The sequence below is a fragment of the Podarcis tiliguerta genome, assembly GCF_965153285.1.
Source record: "Podarcis tiliguerta genome assembly, chromosome: 8".
Classification (NCBI taxonomy): Eukaryota; Metazoa; Chordata; class Lepidosauria; order Squamata; family Lacertidae; genus Podarcis; species Podarcis tiliguerta.
In genome coordinates this window covers 57,378,879-57,399,810 of record NC_139541.1, presented here as the reverse complement: position 1 = coordinate 57,399,810, position 20,932 = coordinate 57,378,879, and the positions used below count along the sequence as shown (strand labels likewise).

Below are 20,932 nucleotides of genomic sequence, written 5' to 3'. Positions count from 1 at the left end.
GCAGGGTTCATCACTCCTTTGCCAACTGCTGTGGCATAGATCTTGAAGAATATGCCTCTTTTTCTTTGAGGTCTTCCCTCTACTCGCTCTACTCTACTCTACTCTACTCACAGGTGCCCAAATCTGTCATATTAAAACTGTTCAGTAAGTTTTTGCCAGACAGATCTGTTTGTTGCTTTCAAAGAATTACCAAGCTGTAAATACAAGAATTCTTGATAAGAGAATGCTCTCATTTGTAGGAAATTCATGTCATGAGATAAAATGGAAGTCTTACAAAAGTATTTTGCACTCTGGATAACACATTTTCCATATAATTACTGCTGAGATGGGGGGGGGGGGGAGAGAGATTTTGGCAATTGGATGGTGTGTGCACATTTTTGTCCTCCTTCCCTTTGTCTCCCCAATCCTCAGCTCTGAAACAACAATATTCCACAAGCTTATTTGGTTTCTGGTCCACAGGGCATCTACAACCATTAGATCATCCAGAATGTCATCTCATGGGCACATGGACCAAGTCAGTAGTTTAGAAAATGTGCATCTAGTAGCAAATTTTTGCCACTTTTGAACTCTGTACATCCTAGGCAGAAATGTGGACATCACCACTATGGATTCATGTGGTCAGCAAGCCAGGAGTTGTGCTATGACAGCCTTCACTAACTTGGTGCCTTCTAGATGTTTTCTAGTAAAACTCTCACCAAAAAGCACAACTGGCTGGAGATTGTAGGAAATGTAGTCCAAATAACCAGAGAGCAACAGGGCGCTGATGGCAGTGCTATGATAACACCTATCTTCTTCGCCAGCTTTTCATAGCAATGGAGTATTTTTTGAGGAAAATATAGGGCTAAGGGAATTTATTTTCACATAACAAGTTATAAAATGGCATGTAATGTTGGTTGTGCTATATTAGATTGGCTTCAGTTTTAATTTGGGGCTTTTTGTATTCCTAGCTATATACTGCACTGCTCCTTAATCCTAAACATTATGAGCATTGCTGGGGGTTACTACCAGTGTATGGAGCCTTAAAGGGGGGGGGGGGAGAGAGAGAGAGACTCTCTTTGGATTGTCTGATTAGCTCTGTGTGAGCACTAATTGATTCCAAAACACAGACTAAAAATAGCTGCGTATGCAATGTCTCATTTTGTAATCTGAGCTGTAGAAGAACTTTGGAGGGAAATAACCTTTGATCTGTATGATGGGACTGGCAGAACAAGATTATAATTAAGTGTTTTGGTGGCATCACTAGCAGTTTCTGTTTTGGTGTACAAGCCTAAGGTTGCTCTGGCTCTTTTAAACTTCTGCTGCAAATTGACAGCTACCTGCAACTCATTTTATTTTTTCCCCTGTTCTACCTACCTGTGTCTGTGTATGTAAAAAACAATGCGAGCTTCTTTGGAGATCATAGGTGATGAATCCATTAAATGTAAATTGTGGACCACAGCACACTGCACCAGATAATTTACCTATTCTGTCAAGAGCTTCACACCACAGACATGCAGACACATGGACATTTGTGTGTGCACACACAACCTATTTGTGGTGCCTGCCTTGGTCTGCAAGAAGCAGTATATAATTGTTTTGTTAATTGGATTTAAAAAACAACAACAACTTGTGGATGCCTTGAGTGAAGCATTCTCCAATGCTCAATATGGTAGAAACTTCCTCCAAAAAATGAACTCTTTATTGATCCAGCTTTGTGAGCAGAGTATTCCTAGCAGGAGACCATTGGTTGTTTTTTCTACCCAAGTTGCTTTGTCCTTCACTCGGATGTTTCTCCTCTCCCTCCAGTTATCTCCTGTGGAGATCTGCCTGTACCACCCAATGGGAACAAGATTGGGACCCTAACCATTTATGGTGCTACTGCCATCTTCTCCTGCAATACCGGTTACACCTTGGTAGGCTCACGTGTGCGGGAGTGCATGGCAAACGGCCTCTGGAGTGGATTGGAAGTGACATGCCTAGGTAGGTGCTTGAGTAATGTTTTGCTGCTTTTGAGCCGCTAAGCTGCACGTTGTTTGTAGCCCTGATGAACACCATTAAAGCTGTATTTCTGTGGCATGTAGATTTAGAAGGGAGGCTGCAAGCTTAAATCAAGCCAATAGATGAATCAACTGAAACATTGGTTGATTAATCTCTAGTTGCCATTGCTTACCAGCTGGTATCTGAAATGCTAGATTGGCATGCACAGTAAAAGAAAATATGTGTGTTTTTTCTTACTTGCATTACAGTATTTAGTTTGTTAGATTGAAACATACCTTGAACTTCCTTTATTATCTCTCCCTGCTGGGAAAAGCCAATGAATAATCTTAATAAAGCAACTAAGGGAACTGTCACAAATCCCTGCAGTCCATCAGACTACCTGATTGGGATATTTCTAACATTCTTGTGAAAGAACGGTTGCTTTGAGAATTTTTCCCCAGATGTTGGGGTTACCTGATGTTTATCCTTGGAGTGGCATCAATTTATTAATGATAGGTTAATGATATCAGTCAGATTCTTATTGTTTCTAGCCAATAGCCATTATAATAAAAAAAATTTAAAAAGACAATCCTGGAGTAAGTTCAACATAACAAGTTTAGGAACTGCAAATAATCTAAATTTAAAATGAGAAAGTTCCCCAAATTGTTTAGACTTTTTAAAAATAAATAAATAAATCCATTTGACACTGATTTGGGGAAAAGAAAAAGTATGCTTTATGTTTCTCACTGCTAGCATTAACTTATAAGTAACAAACTACCCTACATCTGCCACAGATGTATTAGAAACGAGCTATTCTTCTAATTCTTTTTATTTCCAACCTTACGTCTGATTTGCAGGTGCCTATCCTTCTAGTGGGATGCAGGTGGTGCTGTGGGTTAAACCACAGAGCCTAGGACTTGCCGATCAGAAGGTTGGCGGTTTGAATCCCTGTGACGGGGTGAGCTCCCGTTGCTTGGTCCCTGCTCCTGCCAACCTAGCAGTTCAAAAGCACGTCAAAGTGCAAGTAGATAAATAGGTACCGCTCCGGCGGAAAGGTAAACGGTGTTTCCATGCGCTGCTCTAGTTCACCAGAAGCGGTTTAGTCATGCTGGCCACATGACCCAGAAGCTGTACGCCAGCTCCCTCGGCCAATAAAGCGAGATGAGCGCCACAACCCCAGAGTCGGCCATGACTGGACCTAATGGTCAGGGATCCCTTTACCTTTTTATCCTTCTAGTATTTTTTCTCTTAGGGGTAGGTAACCATTGTAGCATCCCCTAGATATTTTGCAGTCCCATTGCCACCATCCCTGATCACTGCCTACACTGGTTGGGACTGATGAGAGTTGGGAGTCAGGAGTCAAGCAACATCTGGAAGGCACCACAACTGGGTACCCACACTAGTTTAGCACTTTATGGTCTACCTCTGCAAGATAAGCTCAAGTTCTTTTTCAAAACATACCCCAGGATTGCAATTATTTATACATTTTTACCTCTTGATTGTAGTAAAAAAGCAGGTGGTTTACAAAGAGATATTAAAATTATTAATAAAAACATCAAGTATAGGTTCAGAGGACCATATGCTGTTCTTAGGGTAAACCAGTAGCTCTGGCTGATTCCCCCCCCCCCCCCCGGTTTGGTCTCTGCCTAGCGGGTCACTGTGGCGAACCTGGCCCCATCGTCAATGGCCAAATAAATGGTGAGAACTACAACTACCGGGGCAGTGTGGTATACCAGTGCAACCCTGGCTTCCGACTCATTGGGATGTCTGTCCGGATCTGCCAGCAAGACCACCGCTGGTCTGGAAAGACTCCTGTCTGTGTGCGTAAGTATGTTGCTATCTTTACTATAGAGTTGTGTGTGGTGCAGTGCATGTCCCATCAGAAAGGGGCAACAGGCAGGATCAGCAGTGTTGGGCAACTGTCAAGGAAACCAGTGGGCCCACTAGCAGGGGCCCTGCTGGACCTGCATTTTAAAGGGGCAGAAAACTGTTCAGGATTTTGTGAGGTGGGGTAGGTTTACCATTGTAGGGATGGGGGAAGAAATTTGGGTTTACTTTTCGTCCTGGGGTAAACCTACCTAATTCACACTTCAAACATGAACCAAAATGCAGAAGTCTTTCAAAATGTGCACCTCTCCAAATTTTGCAATTGCATTTTTCCAACCAAAAAAACTACACAAGAATGCAGGTATTTGGGGAAAGAGTGCATAAAGATGCAAGCACTCATAGAAATATTAGGGAAAAACAGGAATATATTAAGATAAATTGCTCCCTAAAAATTGTAGCATACAAAAGAAGTGTGGCAAAACGTATATGTTAGGAAAAATGCACACCAAGGCATCAAACAAGTGGACTTTAAAAAAAAAATAGCATGCTGATGCAGAAACATTGAAAACTGAACTTAAGATTGGAAAAATGAGAAACAGAAGAGAAACCGCAGTTGGCACATCTGTGTATCCCTACTGGTAGCAGTGGTGGCAGCAGAATAATTTCTTTCCCTTTTTATATTTATAAAAGATCAATTTTGGTTTAAACTCTGTCACTGCTCAAGTGCTGCTCAGAGTAGAGCCATAAAAAATAATGGACCTAACTAAGCCAAGTTCATTAATTTAAATGAATCTACTCTGAGTAGGACTGACATTGGATAAGTTATGTTATGCTACTGATTATTTACATGCTACTTTTTGGCTGAAAAATCCCCCCGAGGCGGCTCACAAAGAATAATTGCAAATAACAAACAATGCAAATGTTAAAGATTAAAAAAACGAAACCTTAACATTTCAAAAGTATGAGAAAACCAAATACATTCCGTTCCTACCAAAAGGGCACAGAACATTGCCTATTAAAAAATGTTAAGAAAGAGCAAGCGTAAATACTTAAGCATCAGCGACGGGGAAAAGAAGGGGGAAGAACTTGTCCCTTGATGGTTCCAGGGGTCTCTCCCCTGCAGCAATCCTCTGTGCTTGAAAATGTTTGCGCATAGCACCTCGTTACGTTCCGTCCCCTGTCCTGTCCAAAATCACCCATACTTCAGCCACACAGCAAGGGCGGACTGGCTAACATCTCAGCTTTCTCACGGCAGCCATAACCTGCGGTCACCCAGGAAATCCAACGAATGGCCTGACGCAAGGCAACCAGTTCAACCTGAATGATGTGGCCAAGTTTGTCTGCAACATTGGGTACCGCCTGGAAGGGACATCCAAGTCCCAATGCCTGGCAAATGGCCAGTGGAGTAATGCCCTTCCCACCTGCCGCAGTAAGTCAACCTTCTCTTCTTCTTTTCGTATTCTCTCTTTGTGTCTGCATTTGTTAAACAGGTGTAAATCGATGTCAGGGCAAAAACATTTAATTTCACATATCCGCTCATGAGGTCTGGACTGGTGGTGACAGACCAGGATCAAGAACTTGGGGCAGTAGTGGACCCAGCTGTGAAAAAGGAACTGAAAATAAAACTGCCAATATATCAAAATGCCATTTTACAGATCTATGGTGCGACTGCATTCGGATTACTGTGTAGAGTGCTGTTCACCTCGCCTCCAAAAGGCTATTCTCGATTTGGAAAAGATTCAGAAAAAGGACAAGCAATATAATTCATGAGAAGGAATAAAAAGCAGATCAGGGTGGTGATAGGGGACACTTCATCCTGGTATCTCAGGGGCCTGGAGTCTTGTCCTCCCCAGACTGTGCAAAGGAGAAGGAGGACAGGGAGGCCAAAAGAATGCAGGAGCAAAGGAGGAGAGTAAGGTCTCACGTCTGAAGCTGGGAAGCATCAATGTATTTCATAAAGAATATGCAGTGCATTTTTCTCACAGGAGCACAAAAATGAGTGACGTATATTTAAAAATGGATATTAAAACCAACTGAAAGTGCCAAAGCAAATACTGAATAGCTGACTTTTGACAGAATATATAAATGATGCAGTATGTAACTATGGTGAAAATTGCTTTACCCGTCCAGGTTGTGAAATGTACATATTATCACTTACATGATGTTGCATGAATGTTGATCAGTAAATAGCTTGAGTCGTTCGTGACATTTTAAATAATTTATACTTTCTATTTACAAATCTGATATTTATGGTGTGCCCATCTCTTCCTTCCTTCCACCCTCCCTCTGGACCAACTTCTTGAAGAGGTGCACAGCCCCCAACCCCCAACCCTGGTGATTTTCGGGAAGGGCTGAGAGTTGTTCTTTTTTAGGTGGGGGGGTGAGTTTTGCAGATGGTTAAGAGATCAGGAGGGATGCTTTTGCATTTTAATACATTGCTGACCAGTGTTTGATCTACTGATTATATCATTGTTCTATTGAAATTTGAATTGTTTTGGCAGCTTGATTTGTAAGCCACCTTGAGGGTCTTTGGATAAAGGGATGTGTAAAAAAAAAAAAATGATTGCAGGAGGAATGAGTGCACATTTTCAAAGGTCATGTCAGCCAGCCACAAGTGGAGATATTTCCTATCTCAAGGCCCCTCAATGTTGTTCAGCCCTCCAGGGCTATTCTATCAGCTTGTAACATTATATATTTTATTAAAGTTCACTTCTCGAATTCCCACCCTTTTGCCTTTCCCCCATCTTGGGCACACCCCCCCTTCCCTTCTTTTGTCTCTTTCCTTCCATATCCTTGTCAAATATTCCCCACACACACATCTTGACAAGGTCTTTTCTCTTGATTGGGGTTGAGGTTGGACCCCAATCCTGGAACAATCCCACTGGCAATGTATATTATAACCCTCCATTTCTTTTCAGGATTGGGAGCCCTCTCCCCCGTGAATGACCGTATTTACTTAATTTAAAAAATCACATTATAGTTAAACATTTTCCAAAAAAAACCACCACCACATTAATTTCAATGCATTGTGGAAAAGAAACCAAATTTTGGAAAAGTATGATGTAAGAATTTAACACCCTTTTTTAGTTTTAAAAGAATATTTCCCCCTTTGTTACACCCTCTGTTTTTCTTTTTCTTTATTTTTTCTGTGATTTGCTTGCAGTCGTAAACTGTACTGACCCTGGGCACCTGGAAAACAGCGTCCGACAAGTGCAACCGAGTGGGCCTCACAGATACAGCTTTGGAACAACTGTCTCATATCAGTGCAACCATGGATTTTACTTGCTGGGCACCCATGTTCTTACCTGTCAGGGGGATGGCACTTGGGATCGGCCCCTCCCAGTGTGTCATTGTAAGTTCTTCAGTTTCCTTTAGAGGCTGAGTTCCCTTATGGTGGTACATGTTCTGAAAATGTCCCCCCCCCCTTTTCTGAGATGGTGATCTCCCACTGCCACATACACATCATGTTACAGCTGACCAATTGAAATGTAGATGCCATCAACCAACCCAAATCTTGCTAAGGAAACTGGAATTATTTGCTTAATTGTGTCAAAGCCTGCAATGCACATTGGAAGGTTTTGACCAAACTTTCTCTGATGGATCTACTTGGAACACAGTGTTTGAGATTTTATCCAATTAAGATTCATGAATAATAAGAATGGTGAGCGGAGGAATATTTAGCTGTTTGATTTCAAGTAGTTAAACCTTTCTTAAAGTGAAGCTGACGTAATAGAATCTATACATTAAAATGGTCTAGGTGAGTAAAGAGATAAGAAAGGAGATGCACAACTGAGTGGTGAACGTTTAAGGTGGTTTGCAACAAACTCAGATAAGCAATCATTTAGGATTCTCTACCCATCCCCTTTTGTTTGTTTGTGTTTGGCCCCAGCTTTGGGCAGCATATACAACTTCTCTTGGTGGAATTCCCCTTCATTATCCCTCACTTTTGAGGGTTACTTGGCCTCCACCCGTGTCAGTCATTTTGCAGGCCCAAGGGAGGGAGAACTTCAATCTCCTCTAAAATTTCCTGTAAGTTACAAGGGCGAGGAGTAATTAGCCACTGAAGATGATGACCAGACATAGAATCATAAAATTGTAGCATTGGAAAGGAGCATAAGAGCCATATAGTCCAGCTCCCTGGAATGCAGGAATCAATGTCTGTATGGCACTAGAGAAGTTTGTGTGTTTGATAACTTAATAGCAACAGCAACAGATGATGGAGAAAAGGCAACTAGCACCTTATCTTTCTCTGTGTGCTTGCCTGGCAGGGGCAGAGGGATACTTTGGATGCCTAGGCTTTTGAGACTTCTCAACCGCCTCCTCTTGCCTACTAGAGCTGAAATCAGCTGTAGTTGCACACAGTTGTAGAAGGTGTGTAGAAGGTGAAAGCTGAAAGTATCTCCAAAATTTAATGTATGGAACCCACATATACATATAAACCCCTGAAAAACTGGACCAGTGGATAGGATTTAGGAATGGATAAATCTGTCTTTTTTCAGTCTGTATCATGTTCGCATGTTTCCCCTGTAACCCTGTCCCATTCCATTTCTGCTCGTTTTTTTAAAAAAGTATATCCATACGTATTCTTAAATGTGTAATATCTACCAAAAATACAGATTTAGATGTGTATTTCAGTACAGATAAACTTTTGAGTGAAGCACTGCAAAATAGCAAAGTTCGAATTTGAACATTCATCTAAGAGGTCCATATCTTGTCATTTAATTCACAAAAATCCAGGTCCTCATCCCTAGTAGAATTAGGGGGCAATGGAGTCAAGAGCAACCCTGCTTAGACAATATTTTTCTTCTTAGGACAGACACTGGTTGCACCAACAAATTAGAAAATCATTACTGCCTGAGAAAAGTTACCAACCAGGACAGCCCAACAGCTTTACATTTCATAAAGCTGAGATCGTCCAAAGTCTCACCCCTTTCGAACAAGTTTTGGGGGTTTTTTAGTTTTATTTTTTCCTCTCCCTTCTTCCCCTCACTTTAAGCAGTTTTTTTTAAACACACGCACACACATTTTTGCACCTTTTGTTTTCCCCCTATTTTCAGCATGCTACCTTGCCACTGTGTGCAAACCATGGGAAATTGATAAGTGAATCCCACATTGGTATTCTTAAGGGTGATGGGTAAATATTGGACAAATGACGTTAAACAACTGCTCTTTGTAAAACTGAAGCAACCAGCAAGCAACATTTCTGGGGAAATGTGAAGATTCCTACACATCAGAAATTTCAATGAAGTGAAAGGAGTTTTGATGAAACTGGAGCAACCTCTCAGAGGTTCCTGTATACCTGAGACCTGCAGAAAACACTAAAGCAGGTTATTAGACAAGTCCTGCCTCTCACCAGCAACATATATGACCTTTTGGGAAGCCTGGAATTAGTGAAGAATCTCTCCACACAGTGGGGAAATTTCAGAAGATCTGAAAGTAGAAACGCTCGGCAATTTTACCTAAGACAAAATTCCGAGGTGAATCTGGAGGTTTGTGCTTGGCGTTTTATATGCAGGGTGTTAAAGTGATCGATGGGATTACAATCAATCAATAAGTAAGACTAACAATATTTATCAGGGCCTTGATGGGTGGGGGAAGGGAGTGCACAATCCCATTCTGGGATACTGCTGGGGAATGGAGTGTTCGGAACATTGGAAGGTCATCAGAGGCTATATCCTGTTCCAGGCAAAGTCTATTGAGAAAGCAGGAAAAGTGGAGGAGGCTTTGAGGCAGGGGAGTGGAGCCACAGACAGCTTCAAGAGGAGCTGGGAGAAATTCATGTTCGAGCCTGTCCTGTTCTGAGGAAGTATACAGGGAGGACTGGGAAGGCAGAACCAGTGGTGTAGCATAGTGGGGGCCACAGGGGCAGTTGCCATGGAGCAAAATTTCAACACCATGTGCTGCCTCAATACTGCTGCATGCTTCCCTCACTGGGTTCCATTGAAAACGGCTTCTCCATGCGAACCAGGATGTGACCTCTCCAGACAATACAATGACTCTTCTTTTCTTACCTCTGCGGCTGGGTGATGCGGATGCTGTTAGGCAGTTGAATGTGTATGTGTATTCCGTACCTCCCTCCCACCCGCCCCCTCCATGCAGCCTCAGGCACTGGCAACCCACACTACACCACTGGGCAGAACAAGAGTTCAGGCACAGAAGCAGAACCATGGATAGCTTTGAACAAAGCAAAGCACTTTTCAGGGTTGATAGACACTGAATGGCAATAGATGAGGATGCCAGTCCAGCAAAGGTCAAGAGCTACCTGGAAGGAATACACTGCAGGCATGTCATGACTTCTAAGGCCACCTGCAAGCAGAGAGCCATTAGTACTTAAAGTGGCTGCACTTGATTCTTCAGATACTGACTGAGGTGAAGCTGGCGATTCTTTAGCTCTGCTGTAGGTTTGGAAATGGAGTCCTCAGAGCCTTCTCTTGATTGTAGTGATCTTGACCTACCATCATAACAAGAGCCCTAGCTTGAGCATATTTTGAAAGTGATGCCTCTGGGAGTTTCGCAACAGATTGAGGAAGCCAGCAAAGCAAAAAGGTCCTTTCCCTACTGTAGCAAACATAAGAACCAGCCTCGCCTATCCTAACAGCCCAGAACATCACTTTAAAAAAACAACCCATAAATGCAAACAAAAACAAATACCCTAAAAAAATTAGAAAGCTGGAAATTCAGGAGGTTCTTATTTATGTTTTCATACCAGCACTTTTCAGTGGTGTGTGTGTGTGTGTGTGTGTGTGTGTGTTGATAGATTAGATAGATTGGGGGGGGGGTGTTTCCCCTCAGGCTTAAGGTTCCTGGCTTATAAAAGCTGAGAGAGAGAAGGCTGTGTAGACGAGGCCTTCAGAGACCTGCTAGGGAGATTCCACTCACATCATGATAGCTCCATTGCTATTACAGCGAATGAAGAACCCAGAAGAAGAAGGTGTTGTGGAAGAGAGAAATAATCACTTGGAAGGGACTAATTTTTTATATCCTGATATTCTCCCCATTTCTCAAGCGGGGAGCCTTCTCCTGCTGAGGATACACCTCCAAAGAAATTGCTGGGAATTCTAGTAGGACCTGTAAGAAAATGTCACAGTGTTGGTTTTTTAAGGAACCTTTATTCTATTTTTAACAGAAAATAGCAGCAAGTAGGCAACAATAAAGAAAAGGAAAACATACAGGGAAAAGGGGGGAGGACAAAACAACAGTAACCAGTTCCAAGCTTGGGTGTTTTCTGAAAGACGCATATGGCAGTCTGCTATAGGTATCAAACATCCCAAACTTGTATAGGTTATTGTTGAGAGAAGGTGGTGCATGCTGTGTAGGATATGAAAGAATGCCATACCAAATAAAAAGAATTTAGAGATTCTGGTCCCTGCCTAAATTTCAGATTATGAGGGATTTTCCTCCCATCTGTCCAATATGAGACCCTAAGCCATTTTCCACTGGGTTGCGAGAACAAGGTGAGCTGCTAATATCATATAAGTCATAAATTCCTTTCATAATGTGCTAGCATTTTCATCATCAAATACATTTAATACCATCAGTTGAGAGCAACCTATAAGCCATTCCACAGAAATTGTACACATTTCAATGTGAACCCGAGCGCAAAACTGTTTTACCAGATAACAGTCCCACCACAGGGGCAAAATGGTGGGTATGACCACCGTCAGAGTAACTTCAGCATGTGTCCTCTAATAAAGCTGGATCCAACTTTTAGTGGGTGAGTTTCCCCTATTTTGTTCTAGTCTTGAATCCAGATTATTTTACCTACATCTGACTTTTACATAATCACATGTTAAAAAAACCCAACAACGACCCCAACAAATTTGATTAAGGAGCAACCAATTTGTCTGATTGTTATTAAAGAGTAGTTTTAATTATTAGTGGTTGAGTAGCAGAGTGGAAATCCTGTGAAGGGGTAGAGACCTGTGACTTTCCAGTTCTTAAATCTACCTGATTGAGAAAAGAGTAGATGGTATGCTATCGGAATTACCGTAGAAATAATCCATGCCAATTTAATCTGCCATTTTTTCCCAGACTTGTACTGTGCTCTCTGGAAATGGGCTTGATAAAATTATTTAGCCTTTTTGAGTGTATCAGTTAAAAAGATAGTGCTTGAAATGAGCTATTGATAATTAATTTTCTAATCTACCCATTGCCTGTCCCATTCACCTTAAGCAGTTGTAGAATGTGATTTGCTGCTTGCTTTAGTGGTTGCCAAGTGTAGGATACCATCAATTTCCATACATAAACAAAAGGGCCATATTGTATTTTATCTGCTTGTAACTTATCAGTGGCAGGTCATGTTTCTGTCTCAGAATCTTGGCAATGAAAATGCTAAGATTCATTTTTTTTTTTTGGTCACAAATTTATCGCTAGTAAGAGAGATCCCCCCCCCCCCAAAAAAAACCCCAAACTATAATAGCCCTAGATATTGCTGCATTTTTTGGTTTGGGCTTCAGTGTGCTTTCTCTATGTCAGAATGATTGACAGGGACGTCAGATAAATCTGTTGCCCACCAGGTTATCAGAAAATTCACATAGCCAGGCAGATCTGAACAGAGGAACACCACCTCATCCATCCATACCCCTGGAGTTTGGATTTCTCTACTCATCTATTAGGCTGGGGAATATTTCAGGGTTCCATTGCTCAGGCATGGTTTGAGCATAGAGTAAGGCTCATTTGGAGGAAGACCCTGTCTAAGGTCATGGGGAGAGGCATTTGTAGTGACTGGCCTCACATCTACCAGGAAGAGCAAAAAATGTACAAGTAAGGCAAAATTCCTGTTTAAAACCAGTTGGTTCCAACAGCATCAGTTAAAGGCTGGCATCCACATGTTTATATAAGGCATTTCAAACGGAGTTAATATATCTAATTTTTGTGGTAAGGGAGAGATTATTGCTACATTCCAGCAATTTCTAGTTTTAAAAGACCCTGCTCAGGAAGGTGAATTATGCATTTGTGAAATCTGGCACATTGTACGTTGTTAATCCTTAGAAGTGCTGTCGCTGAAGCAGGTTTTTAGCTTAGATGTAATTCCTGGAGGATCAGTTATTAAATTATTTGCTACAGCATGATTTCTTGCGTTGGCTGTCAGAGCATCGGTCTGGAAATCTTGGCACGGTCTCACTCACAGCACAGTGCCAGGGTCTTAAAAGACAAAACCAAAAATGCTCATGTAGGCAAACACATTAGTTCAATCTTTTATTTGTTATTAAAAAGTACATTTTGCATATTCCATCTGGATGTTGCCAATAACATTTTTAGAACCCATCCAAAATGGGAGTGGGGATGGGGGAGGCTTCCATGGCTAACATTCCTTTCATGTTAAGAAAGAACCCTTCAACTTGAGAACAGATTCAATGACCCTTGCAGAAGTTAGGATGTTTGTCAATAGTCAGCCTACCACCCTCTAATTGCTGGGATAATATGGTGGTGCTGCATGGCTTTTTAGAAGCAGTTTTAGACTAGGCAGCACTTGGGACCTGCCTCTGTTAACTTCTTCAAGAACAGCAATCTAACTGGACAAGTGCAAATGAGTTCACACAATCAAACAGAATAAGCAACCACGTATGAACATAGGGAGCTGACTTATACTGGGTCAGAATTGGTTCATCTAGCTCAGTATTGTCAGCACGGAAAGGCAGCAGCTCTCCAGGGGCTCCGGCTTTCTCAACCTTACCTAGAGATACTGGGGATTGAACCTGGGACCTTCTGCATGCAAAGCACGTAAGTTCTCACGCCGTGTTGGTGATTGGAAAGTTTGGGACCAGACCAAAAGGAAGCAGGCTTGCACCTAGCCCAGGACTGATGAGATAGACCCAAATCTCTTCCTTGTTGGGACATTAAAGCAGGCCTTAGGCTTCAGCTCCCTGATGATGCCCCCATTTCCATATTGCTTTCCCTAAACCAGAATGAGATGCTAGTGTTGACTTCACCATTTCAAATTATAGGTCAAGGGAAGGGTGTCAAGTACGGTCCTATACAAGTAGCTTGCCAGCCGCTGAATCCCTGTGGTTACTTTTCATATTCAAACTATTTTAAATTGTTTTATCAAACATATAATACATGAGACCAAGGGACAGACAATAGAAGGAAATTCTAATTAGAAAAGTTCATGAATCTGCTTAACAGAGAAAGTTTAATTAATAATTATCTCAACAATAAACTAAGTAGTTGTAATCTAACACTTAAAAATACAATTTAAAATTGTTAGGATTAAAATGTTACATTTCTTTAAAAGGAGTTATTTTAATCTTTTGTTCATACATACAGAAATTCAATGTACGAACTCTAAGGGAATCATAAACTGGAGATTAAAATAAAGCTGCAACCCCTAAGCACCCTTACTTGTAGTTTAACTCTGTCAAAATCAATAGGATTTTCTTCAGAGAAAGTATGTTTAGGATGGGAGTGTTAATGTGAAATTTACCATTATTTCTCTTTTAGAAATAAAGATCTATTTCCACCCAGTGCATTTTGCCTTCCTTTGCCCAATAGCTTCTGGTGCTTCTACTGGTGTTGCCAGTGGCATAGACTAGGCTGAAGGGTAGTCATGGCATTAACACTTGGCAACCTGGAATAGCTGCCAGGGACCAACTGCCCCAGCAGGACCCACCAGAGTTCACATCTGATGTGGACCCTCCATGCTCTGCAGCTAGGTCTATGAGCTACCATTTTAATTTCCCAGAATGCTGCAGCATTCCCCCTCAAACTTGGAGCCAGCTGTGTCTGAGAGCTAAGACAGGACAAGCTGAAACTCCTCCAAGACATATTCTTGCCAGGCATATTCTATGTGTCAGCCCATTTGAGCTGAATACCCCACATTTTTAAAAATAAAAAAATGGCAGTGGTATTCGACCCCTAGAGCTGAAAATACAAGCCGGAGCTGGGTATGAATTATTTCTTGATGGACGGTGCCATTTTATGTCGGGGTTTGAATACTTCTATCTATAAAATCATCCCTTCAGATATGGAAACAACTCATCAAGAGGAAGGTCTAGGCTAGCCGCCTTGGTGTGCTAGTTTTGCATATGTAGGGAATAAGTATCCATACATTACTACACACACAAACACACACCTGCAATCTAAAATGGCACAGCCCACCAGCAGATATATCACCTTCAGTTTGTGCTCATGGCTTTAAGGACTAATAACACCATCACATCTTTTTCTTACTTTGTATATTGAACTATGGTCAAATCAGTTTAAATTCCCATATTCACTGAATTTCAGGATGTTGGCATGGCCTTCTAAGTGGCCTGCATGGACTTCTGAGTTTCCGTTTCCACTGGGTTGAACTAGATGATCCTTTGGGTTCCTTCCAACGCTACAATTCTATGAGTCTATGTTTTCAATCCATTTTAGGAAGATGTGTTGGGCAATGTTGAGGGAGGCATGAGCTGGATTTCCCTTTGAAACCCAATTTGAAATCCACCGGAAATGTCAGCTCAGGTTGGGCTTACCTTATGAGAAATGGTTCTATCAATTGACTACTTTTGGGTTAGGATCAAAACTGCCAACCCTATTAACGAGGTGGCTTTCCAGTTTGTGCCCTTTGAATGTGCTGGAAGGCTAATGCTGTGTCTACTCAAAACCTTCTTGTCCCCCTCCCGCCTTGTTTCAGTGGTCTCCTGTGGTCATCCTGGATCCCCGCCCCATGCCCAGATCTTGGGTGAAGTCTACACAGTTGGCTCTGTGGTGCGTTACAGTTGCCTGGAAAGGAGAAGCTTGATTGGCAATTCCACCCGTATGTGTCAGCTTGATGGGCGCTGGAGTGGGTCTCTCCCTCACTGCTCAGGTGGGAAGACTTGGCCGCATGGCACAGTTGACGCTAATGATGGTTTTATTTATTGCCTCCTTAAATCGCAAGGTCACCAACTGCAGTTGTTTATTTCTGTCCTGCTTTTTTATCCAAGTTGGCCTTTAGGGGAAAAAAATAATTGGGACGTTTGTAGACAAATAGATGGATGACTTTGAAATTGGATGTTGACAGAAGAAAAAAATCATCCATCTGCCATCTGGGGAAAAAATGAGGTGGTTGCACAGAGGTGTTGTGGGAGGCAGTTCAAAGTAGAAAGAGCAGCAAGGGGGAATGGGCAGGGTCTTCCCAAGGAGCAGCAGACCTTTGGAAAATGGGCTGAGCCATTTGCTAAATGTGAGAGCAAAATAATTGCCCTTTGGTTCAGACCTGTGCTTCACCTAGCCCTGCATTCTATTTCCCACAGTGGCCTGCCAGCTCATAGAACCAACATGTTGCCCTTGGCCTGTAGCAGCTGGTACTCAGAGGTCCATCTAAACAAGGAGGGGAGCCATCAGTTCAGATGGGCCTTCTGGGACTTGGTTTCCGGTGCCTTTGGGAAGCTTGTAAGCAGTGTACAAAGAACATGGCATTGCCACCCCAGCATCTGGTAAACATGTTGTAGGATGTCCATGCAGTGAAGACAATTGTGATGAAAGGGGAGATGTTCATTCCAATACAGCTTTCCCCCAACCTGGTGCCCTGCAGATGTTTTGGACCACAACTTGTGTCAGCTCCAGTCAGCACAGAGAAATGGGGAGGAGAGTAAATGAAGTCATGTGATAGAATATATTGTTAGTGCAATTACACATACATACAGATTAGTTACAACAGGGACTAGGGGGGATTATTCAGATGCTTCCCAGAAAATGAGAGTTTCCAGGAGGGACTTGTATGGGTCATGGGTTGGGAGCTTGTATTCCTCCCATCAGCCCCAGCCTTAGGCAGCAACATGCGGAGGGGCACAGGTTTGCCAAGTCTGATTTAGATGCAACTTGTGTAAAAAGAGAAAAAGAAATGAAAAGCCTCCCTGCTTGTGGCTCACTGTGATCTTTATTCTGGCAATGGCAAGTGAAAGGCCTAGCCTCACAGCACAGCTTGGGGAGTTGTGGGCCTTCAGATCACTTTCTGATTCTGTGAGCTCCCACACCGGAGGATGCTGTTATTCCTTGTTTGCAAACAAGACATTTTACAAAAGATTTTAAAAGTTCCCATTAGGTGTTTACATGAGACACGGACAGTGCAAAGCTTCTAGGGAGGTGCTTGTAGCCCAGTCACAGAGCTGTGCCTTCAGAAGATCCCTGTTCAGGCCTTGAAAGGGATGGTGGCTTTCACAATGAGAAGCACACTGTTCCTGGTTTGCTGACTTTTGTGTTTGTAAAGCTAGTTGGAAAGAGCCAAGAACAGATGGTTGCCATGCCACAAAAGGAACAGGCACATCTCCATCTCTCAAGGCAATCTCGCAAGGTGGCCTCCTTGGCCTCCTTGCATACCTCTGTACTCTGCGAGCAAATGACTCGCAGGCTCAGTGGTATGTCTTTTTTCTTCACTGGATTCCCAACAAAGACAGCAGCTCTGAGTCAGTGAGGACAACAGGTGGCTTTGAAGCATCTTGTCATTTTCAGTTTGAGGAGACCAGAGCTGGCAAATTGAATGAAAAAATACCCAAACAGCAACAGCTGTTGCTGTGTACATCTGGCTGGGATTGTACTCAGAGCTACCCAAGGGTCTTCTTACACCTGATGATTCAACCATTGGTGTGTCATTTCCATCCTTGTGTATGTACCATGTGAGCATATAAGACTATCAGAGAATTCTATCAGAAACAGAAGTGGAAGTTTCCACTATTTGTGTTTTTGTTGCTGGTCTGGAACAGAAATCAGTATTCACAATCCTTTTTTAAAAGCCCACAATTGATATGTAATTAATGGCTTTTTGCATTGTTTTATGTTTTATTTACATTAAAATGAATGTAATGATGTTAAATAATCGTATAAATTAATAGCTTCAATAAATCATAACATAAATTACATTAAATGGCAGGCAACAGTATGAATTACATAGTATGTGGCAGAAACCACACTCTGGCAGAATGGAAACAATATGGAGTGGTTTGAAGACAGGCTGAAATGGAAATCACCTTCTTACAACCCTACAAACTCAGAAGCAACTTTGCAAAATGCAGTTTTGGGCATAGAATTCAGCTCTCTCAGGCTTCCACATTTGTTCAATATTATTATTGATATTATTACTGTTCAGATTTCTAGCCCTCACAGCTGCAAAAGGCAGGCTTTAAAGTTTGTGAGCAATGCCTGCTGAAGTTAAGAGTGGTGACCCATTGATAGCTTATTTTCTACCTCTGAATACCAGATTCTGAGAATAGCAAGTGGGACAAATGCTATAGCATCCCCCTCCAGCTTTCAGACTGCTCATGAGCATCTGGTTGTTCATTGTACTAACAAGATGCTGAACTGGGTGAGCCTTGGCCTGATCTCTGGTAGCTTTCTTCTAGGACTTTCTGCTTTCTAGCATCAGCTAGGCGTGGAAAGAGAAATGAAAACAGGGACTACCTGAATGACAGTACTTCTGCTTTACTCTTGCCAGGAAGCCTTGAGGGACTGTGTGGCGACCCAGGAATACCTTCTCACGGCATCCGGCATGGCGGTAACGAGTTAAGTGTGGAGAGTACCGTCTGGTTCAGCTGCGAGCCAGGCTACACCCTCCGGGGTTCACTGCAGAGAATCTGCCAAGCCAACGGTTCTTGGAGTGGGACTCAGCCAGAATGCGAAGGTCAGTGCAGCAAATGAGCCACATGGAGCACTACAAGCACAGAGGATTTGGGGGCGAGCTGCTGGTGGAGCAAATCATTTGGACAGACTACATATCCTTGTTCACCTCCAGGACATTTTTATATTAAAAGCAGTTTATAAATTATTAGTATTATTATTAAAAATGTTGAGGGAAGCAACTCCATTAGAGGCTTCTGTGTCTCTTCATACCCTCCAAGGGCACAGCAGCAGTCTAGGGCAGTGGAGCCTCTTTTCTGTCAAAGGCCTCATGGCCCTTGGGGTAAATGTTTCTGTCATTCCCTTTCTTTTCTGCCTTCTCTCTCCCCACCCTTCTATTTTGCCCCCTTCTCTTTACCCTTCCCTCCATCCCAGCCCACCACCCCAATGCCAGTAAGGTTTTAGATTAGGTGAAAATCCTCTGAAACCTAATTACTGTGTAGGGCGGGGCAATTTGGCATTTGTGGAATCAATTAGAAAAATAGGCCCATTCCCACAAATGCAGTTATTCTGTTTAAGCTTAGTTGCTGCAGTAGGGAAAGGATTAAGGGCAGCACAGCTCCACTCCCCCAACTGTCCCCCCCACAAATGTGGCCTCCAGAAAGGTCACAAAAGGCCACAAGGCCACAGCCCACCGAAGAGGATGCCACTGGCCTGATTCCTCAAGCTATGTCCTTAAAAATGCTGCATGGATTGATTTATAACACATACACAAAATGAGTCATTTCTAGAAATCTATGAATTCTTTCCTTGGTTTGGGCAGGCAGGAGGAAATTCAGTCAAAAGAAGGCTTTTGCATTTCCCCACTGCCATCTCACACCAGACTAATTTACATTAAATGTCCTATTAGAAGCCTCCTAAACATTTATATGCAGATACTTATTTTTTTAAAAAAAAAATCATTTTGTGTCGACTGTTGTTACATGTAGAAAAGAAGAAGTAAAATCAGGTAATCCGGTGTGATAAACCTCAGGCAACCTTTTCAGACAGATGCTGTTATAGAAATACTTAAAAATCAATCAGCAGAAGCCACAAAAGCCGGAGAGAGGCAGGGAAACGACACGCAAGAAGACCCAAGCGAGCTCATGCGTCTCCCTGGCTGATCAGAAAGCCGAGCACTTTGCAAATGAGTTGGAAATTTATTCTGAATTGATGTAGCCAATGACGCTGTGTCCCATTTATTAATATACTGGGGTCTGAAGGGTTTGATTCCTCCCCATGCTATCAAAAATGTTCTTTAAAAAAAATTACTTGCGCTAGGGAGGAGTTATGTACATTAATCCCAGGATAAATAACTTGTCAAGTTCAAAAGCAAGCAGGAATACAGATCCCAGGCAAGACTTTTTAATCACAGCTTTATGAATAATAGGAATATTATGCCCCTAATGTGGATCCTTTAATGTTAGGCGCTTACCGATCAGGGGACAGAAAGTAATTCATAGTGATGTGTAGTTCACGGGCTCTTCTGATTTGTATTCAGGACAAAGAGAGTGGAAGGAGAAGGTATTCGAAGGTCTGACGTCCAAACATGAATCACAGAAGGATGCTGTTAGCATACAACCCCAAAGAAAACCTCCTAGACCAGCTCTCTGCCTTTACTTTCCTGGGCCTGACCTGCTTTAAGCAACTCAGAGCTCCACAATGGCCATGACTTCCCTCTCTTCAGCACCTCTTTCTTTATGGGCTGGAAACAGGGGTGGGGAAAAGGGAGAGAAGGCAGAGAGGTTGGCATGGTACAAATGCACTGGCCGGACTGGCAGATGGGCTTCCCCTGGTGCTTCCGCCCCACGCCAGCCTCCCCAATGTCTCACTCTTCCCTCTCTTCCTCCCAGTAATCCACAGTGGCTCACCTGCCAGGAAGCTAGTTTCTGCGTCAAGTACTGGCTGCCCTCAGGTCCAGTGCAGGGCTATGAACTGTCTGCAGCATTGAAGTCAGATATAACTGTTAGTAAGAAAAAAAGAGACCCAGCATTTTAGCATGAATTACATGCTATCTTCGTTTTGCGTGGGAGTTAAATTTGAGAACCATTTGCACATTAGCAGAGCACACCTAAGCCTGCTCTGCCCTGTTCCCCCCACCCACCCCTTTTTCATGACATCTTTATGACATTTTGGGGCTACTTCTGGGCTCAGTGCTATGCCTAAATTGCCCGTTGCCTGTACTCCTAACTCACACAGTTTTGTATGCTATTCAGCCTAATAGACACATTTTGTCAAACCAATTTTATGTAGCAAAATACATTAGTGCATGTTATTTTCATTAATACAGTGTATTTCAATGCACATTTTACCCTGTTTATAAACAGTTGTATACACATTACTTGGCTTGGGAGCAGCATTGCAAAATTCAGAGTAGTGTAAATTTTGAAGGATGGCCGTGTTTTGGTTTGCGTGGTGCTTCACGGAACTCGGATTAGGTAGGTTCGCCTTCATCTGCAGACCAAACTGGGTTTCTTGTCCATCCATGCTTCTGCATAGACAGGGTTAGGATTCCATTGTAAACCCCCAGACTTGTGGCAGTCTGGCATCAACCCCTATGACCTTTAAAGCCCTGAACGGCCTCAGCCCA

General features: G+C 42.6%; 1 protein-coding gene across 11 annotated transcripts in view; it reads left to right on the top strand.

The window, feature by feature from the left end:
- The window catches only part of CSMD2 (CUB and Sushi multiple domains 2), a 481,761-nt gene that overhangs the window by 439,952 nt on the left and 20,877 nt on the right, over positions 1-20,932 (top strand). For all 11 annotated transcript variants that reach the window (XM_083453238.1, XM_083453235.1, XM_083453239.1 and 8 more), the window contains 6 exons: positions 1,786-1,959; positions 3,607-3,780; positions 5,039-5,212; positions 6,947-7,135; positions 15,404-15,577; positions 18,182-18,367. In XM_083453238.1, coding sequence (XP_083309364.1) covers positions 1,786-1,959; positions 3,607-3,780; positions 5,039-5,212; positions 6,947-7,135; positions 15,404-15,577; positions 18,182-18,367 — 1,071 coding nt within the window. The remainder of the gene's footprint in view (positions 1-1,785; positions 1,960-3,606; positions 3,781-5,038; positions 5,213-6,946; positions 7,136-15,403; positions 15,578-18,181; positions 18,368-20,932) is intronic.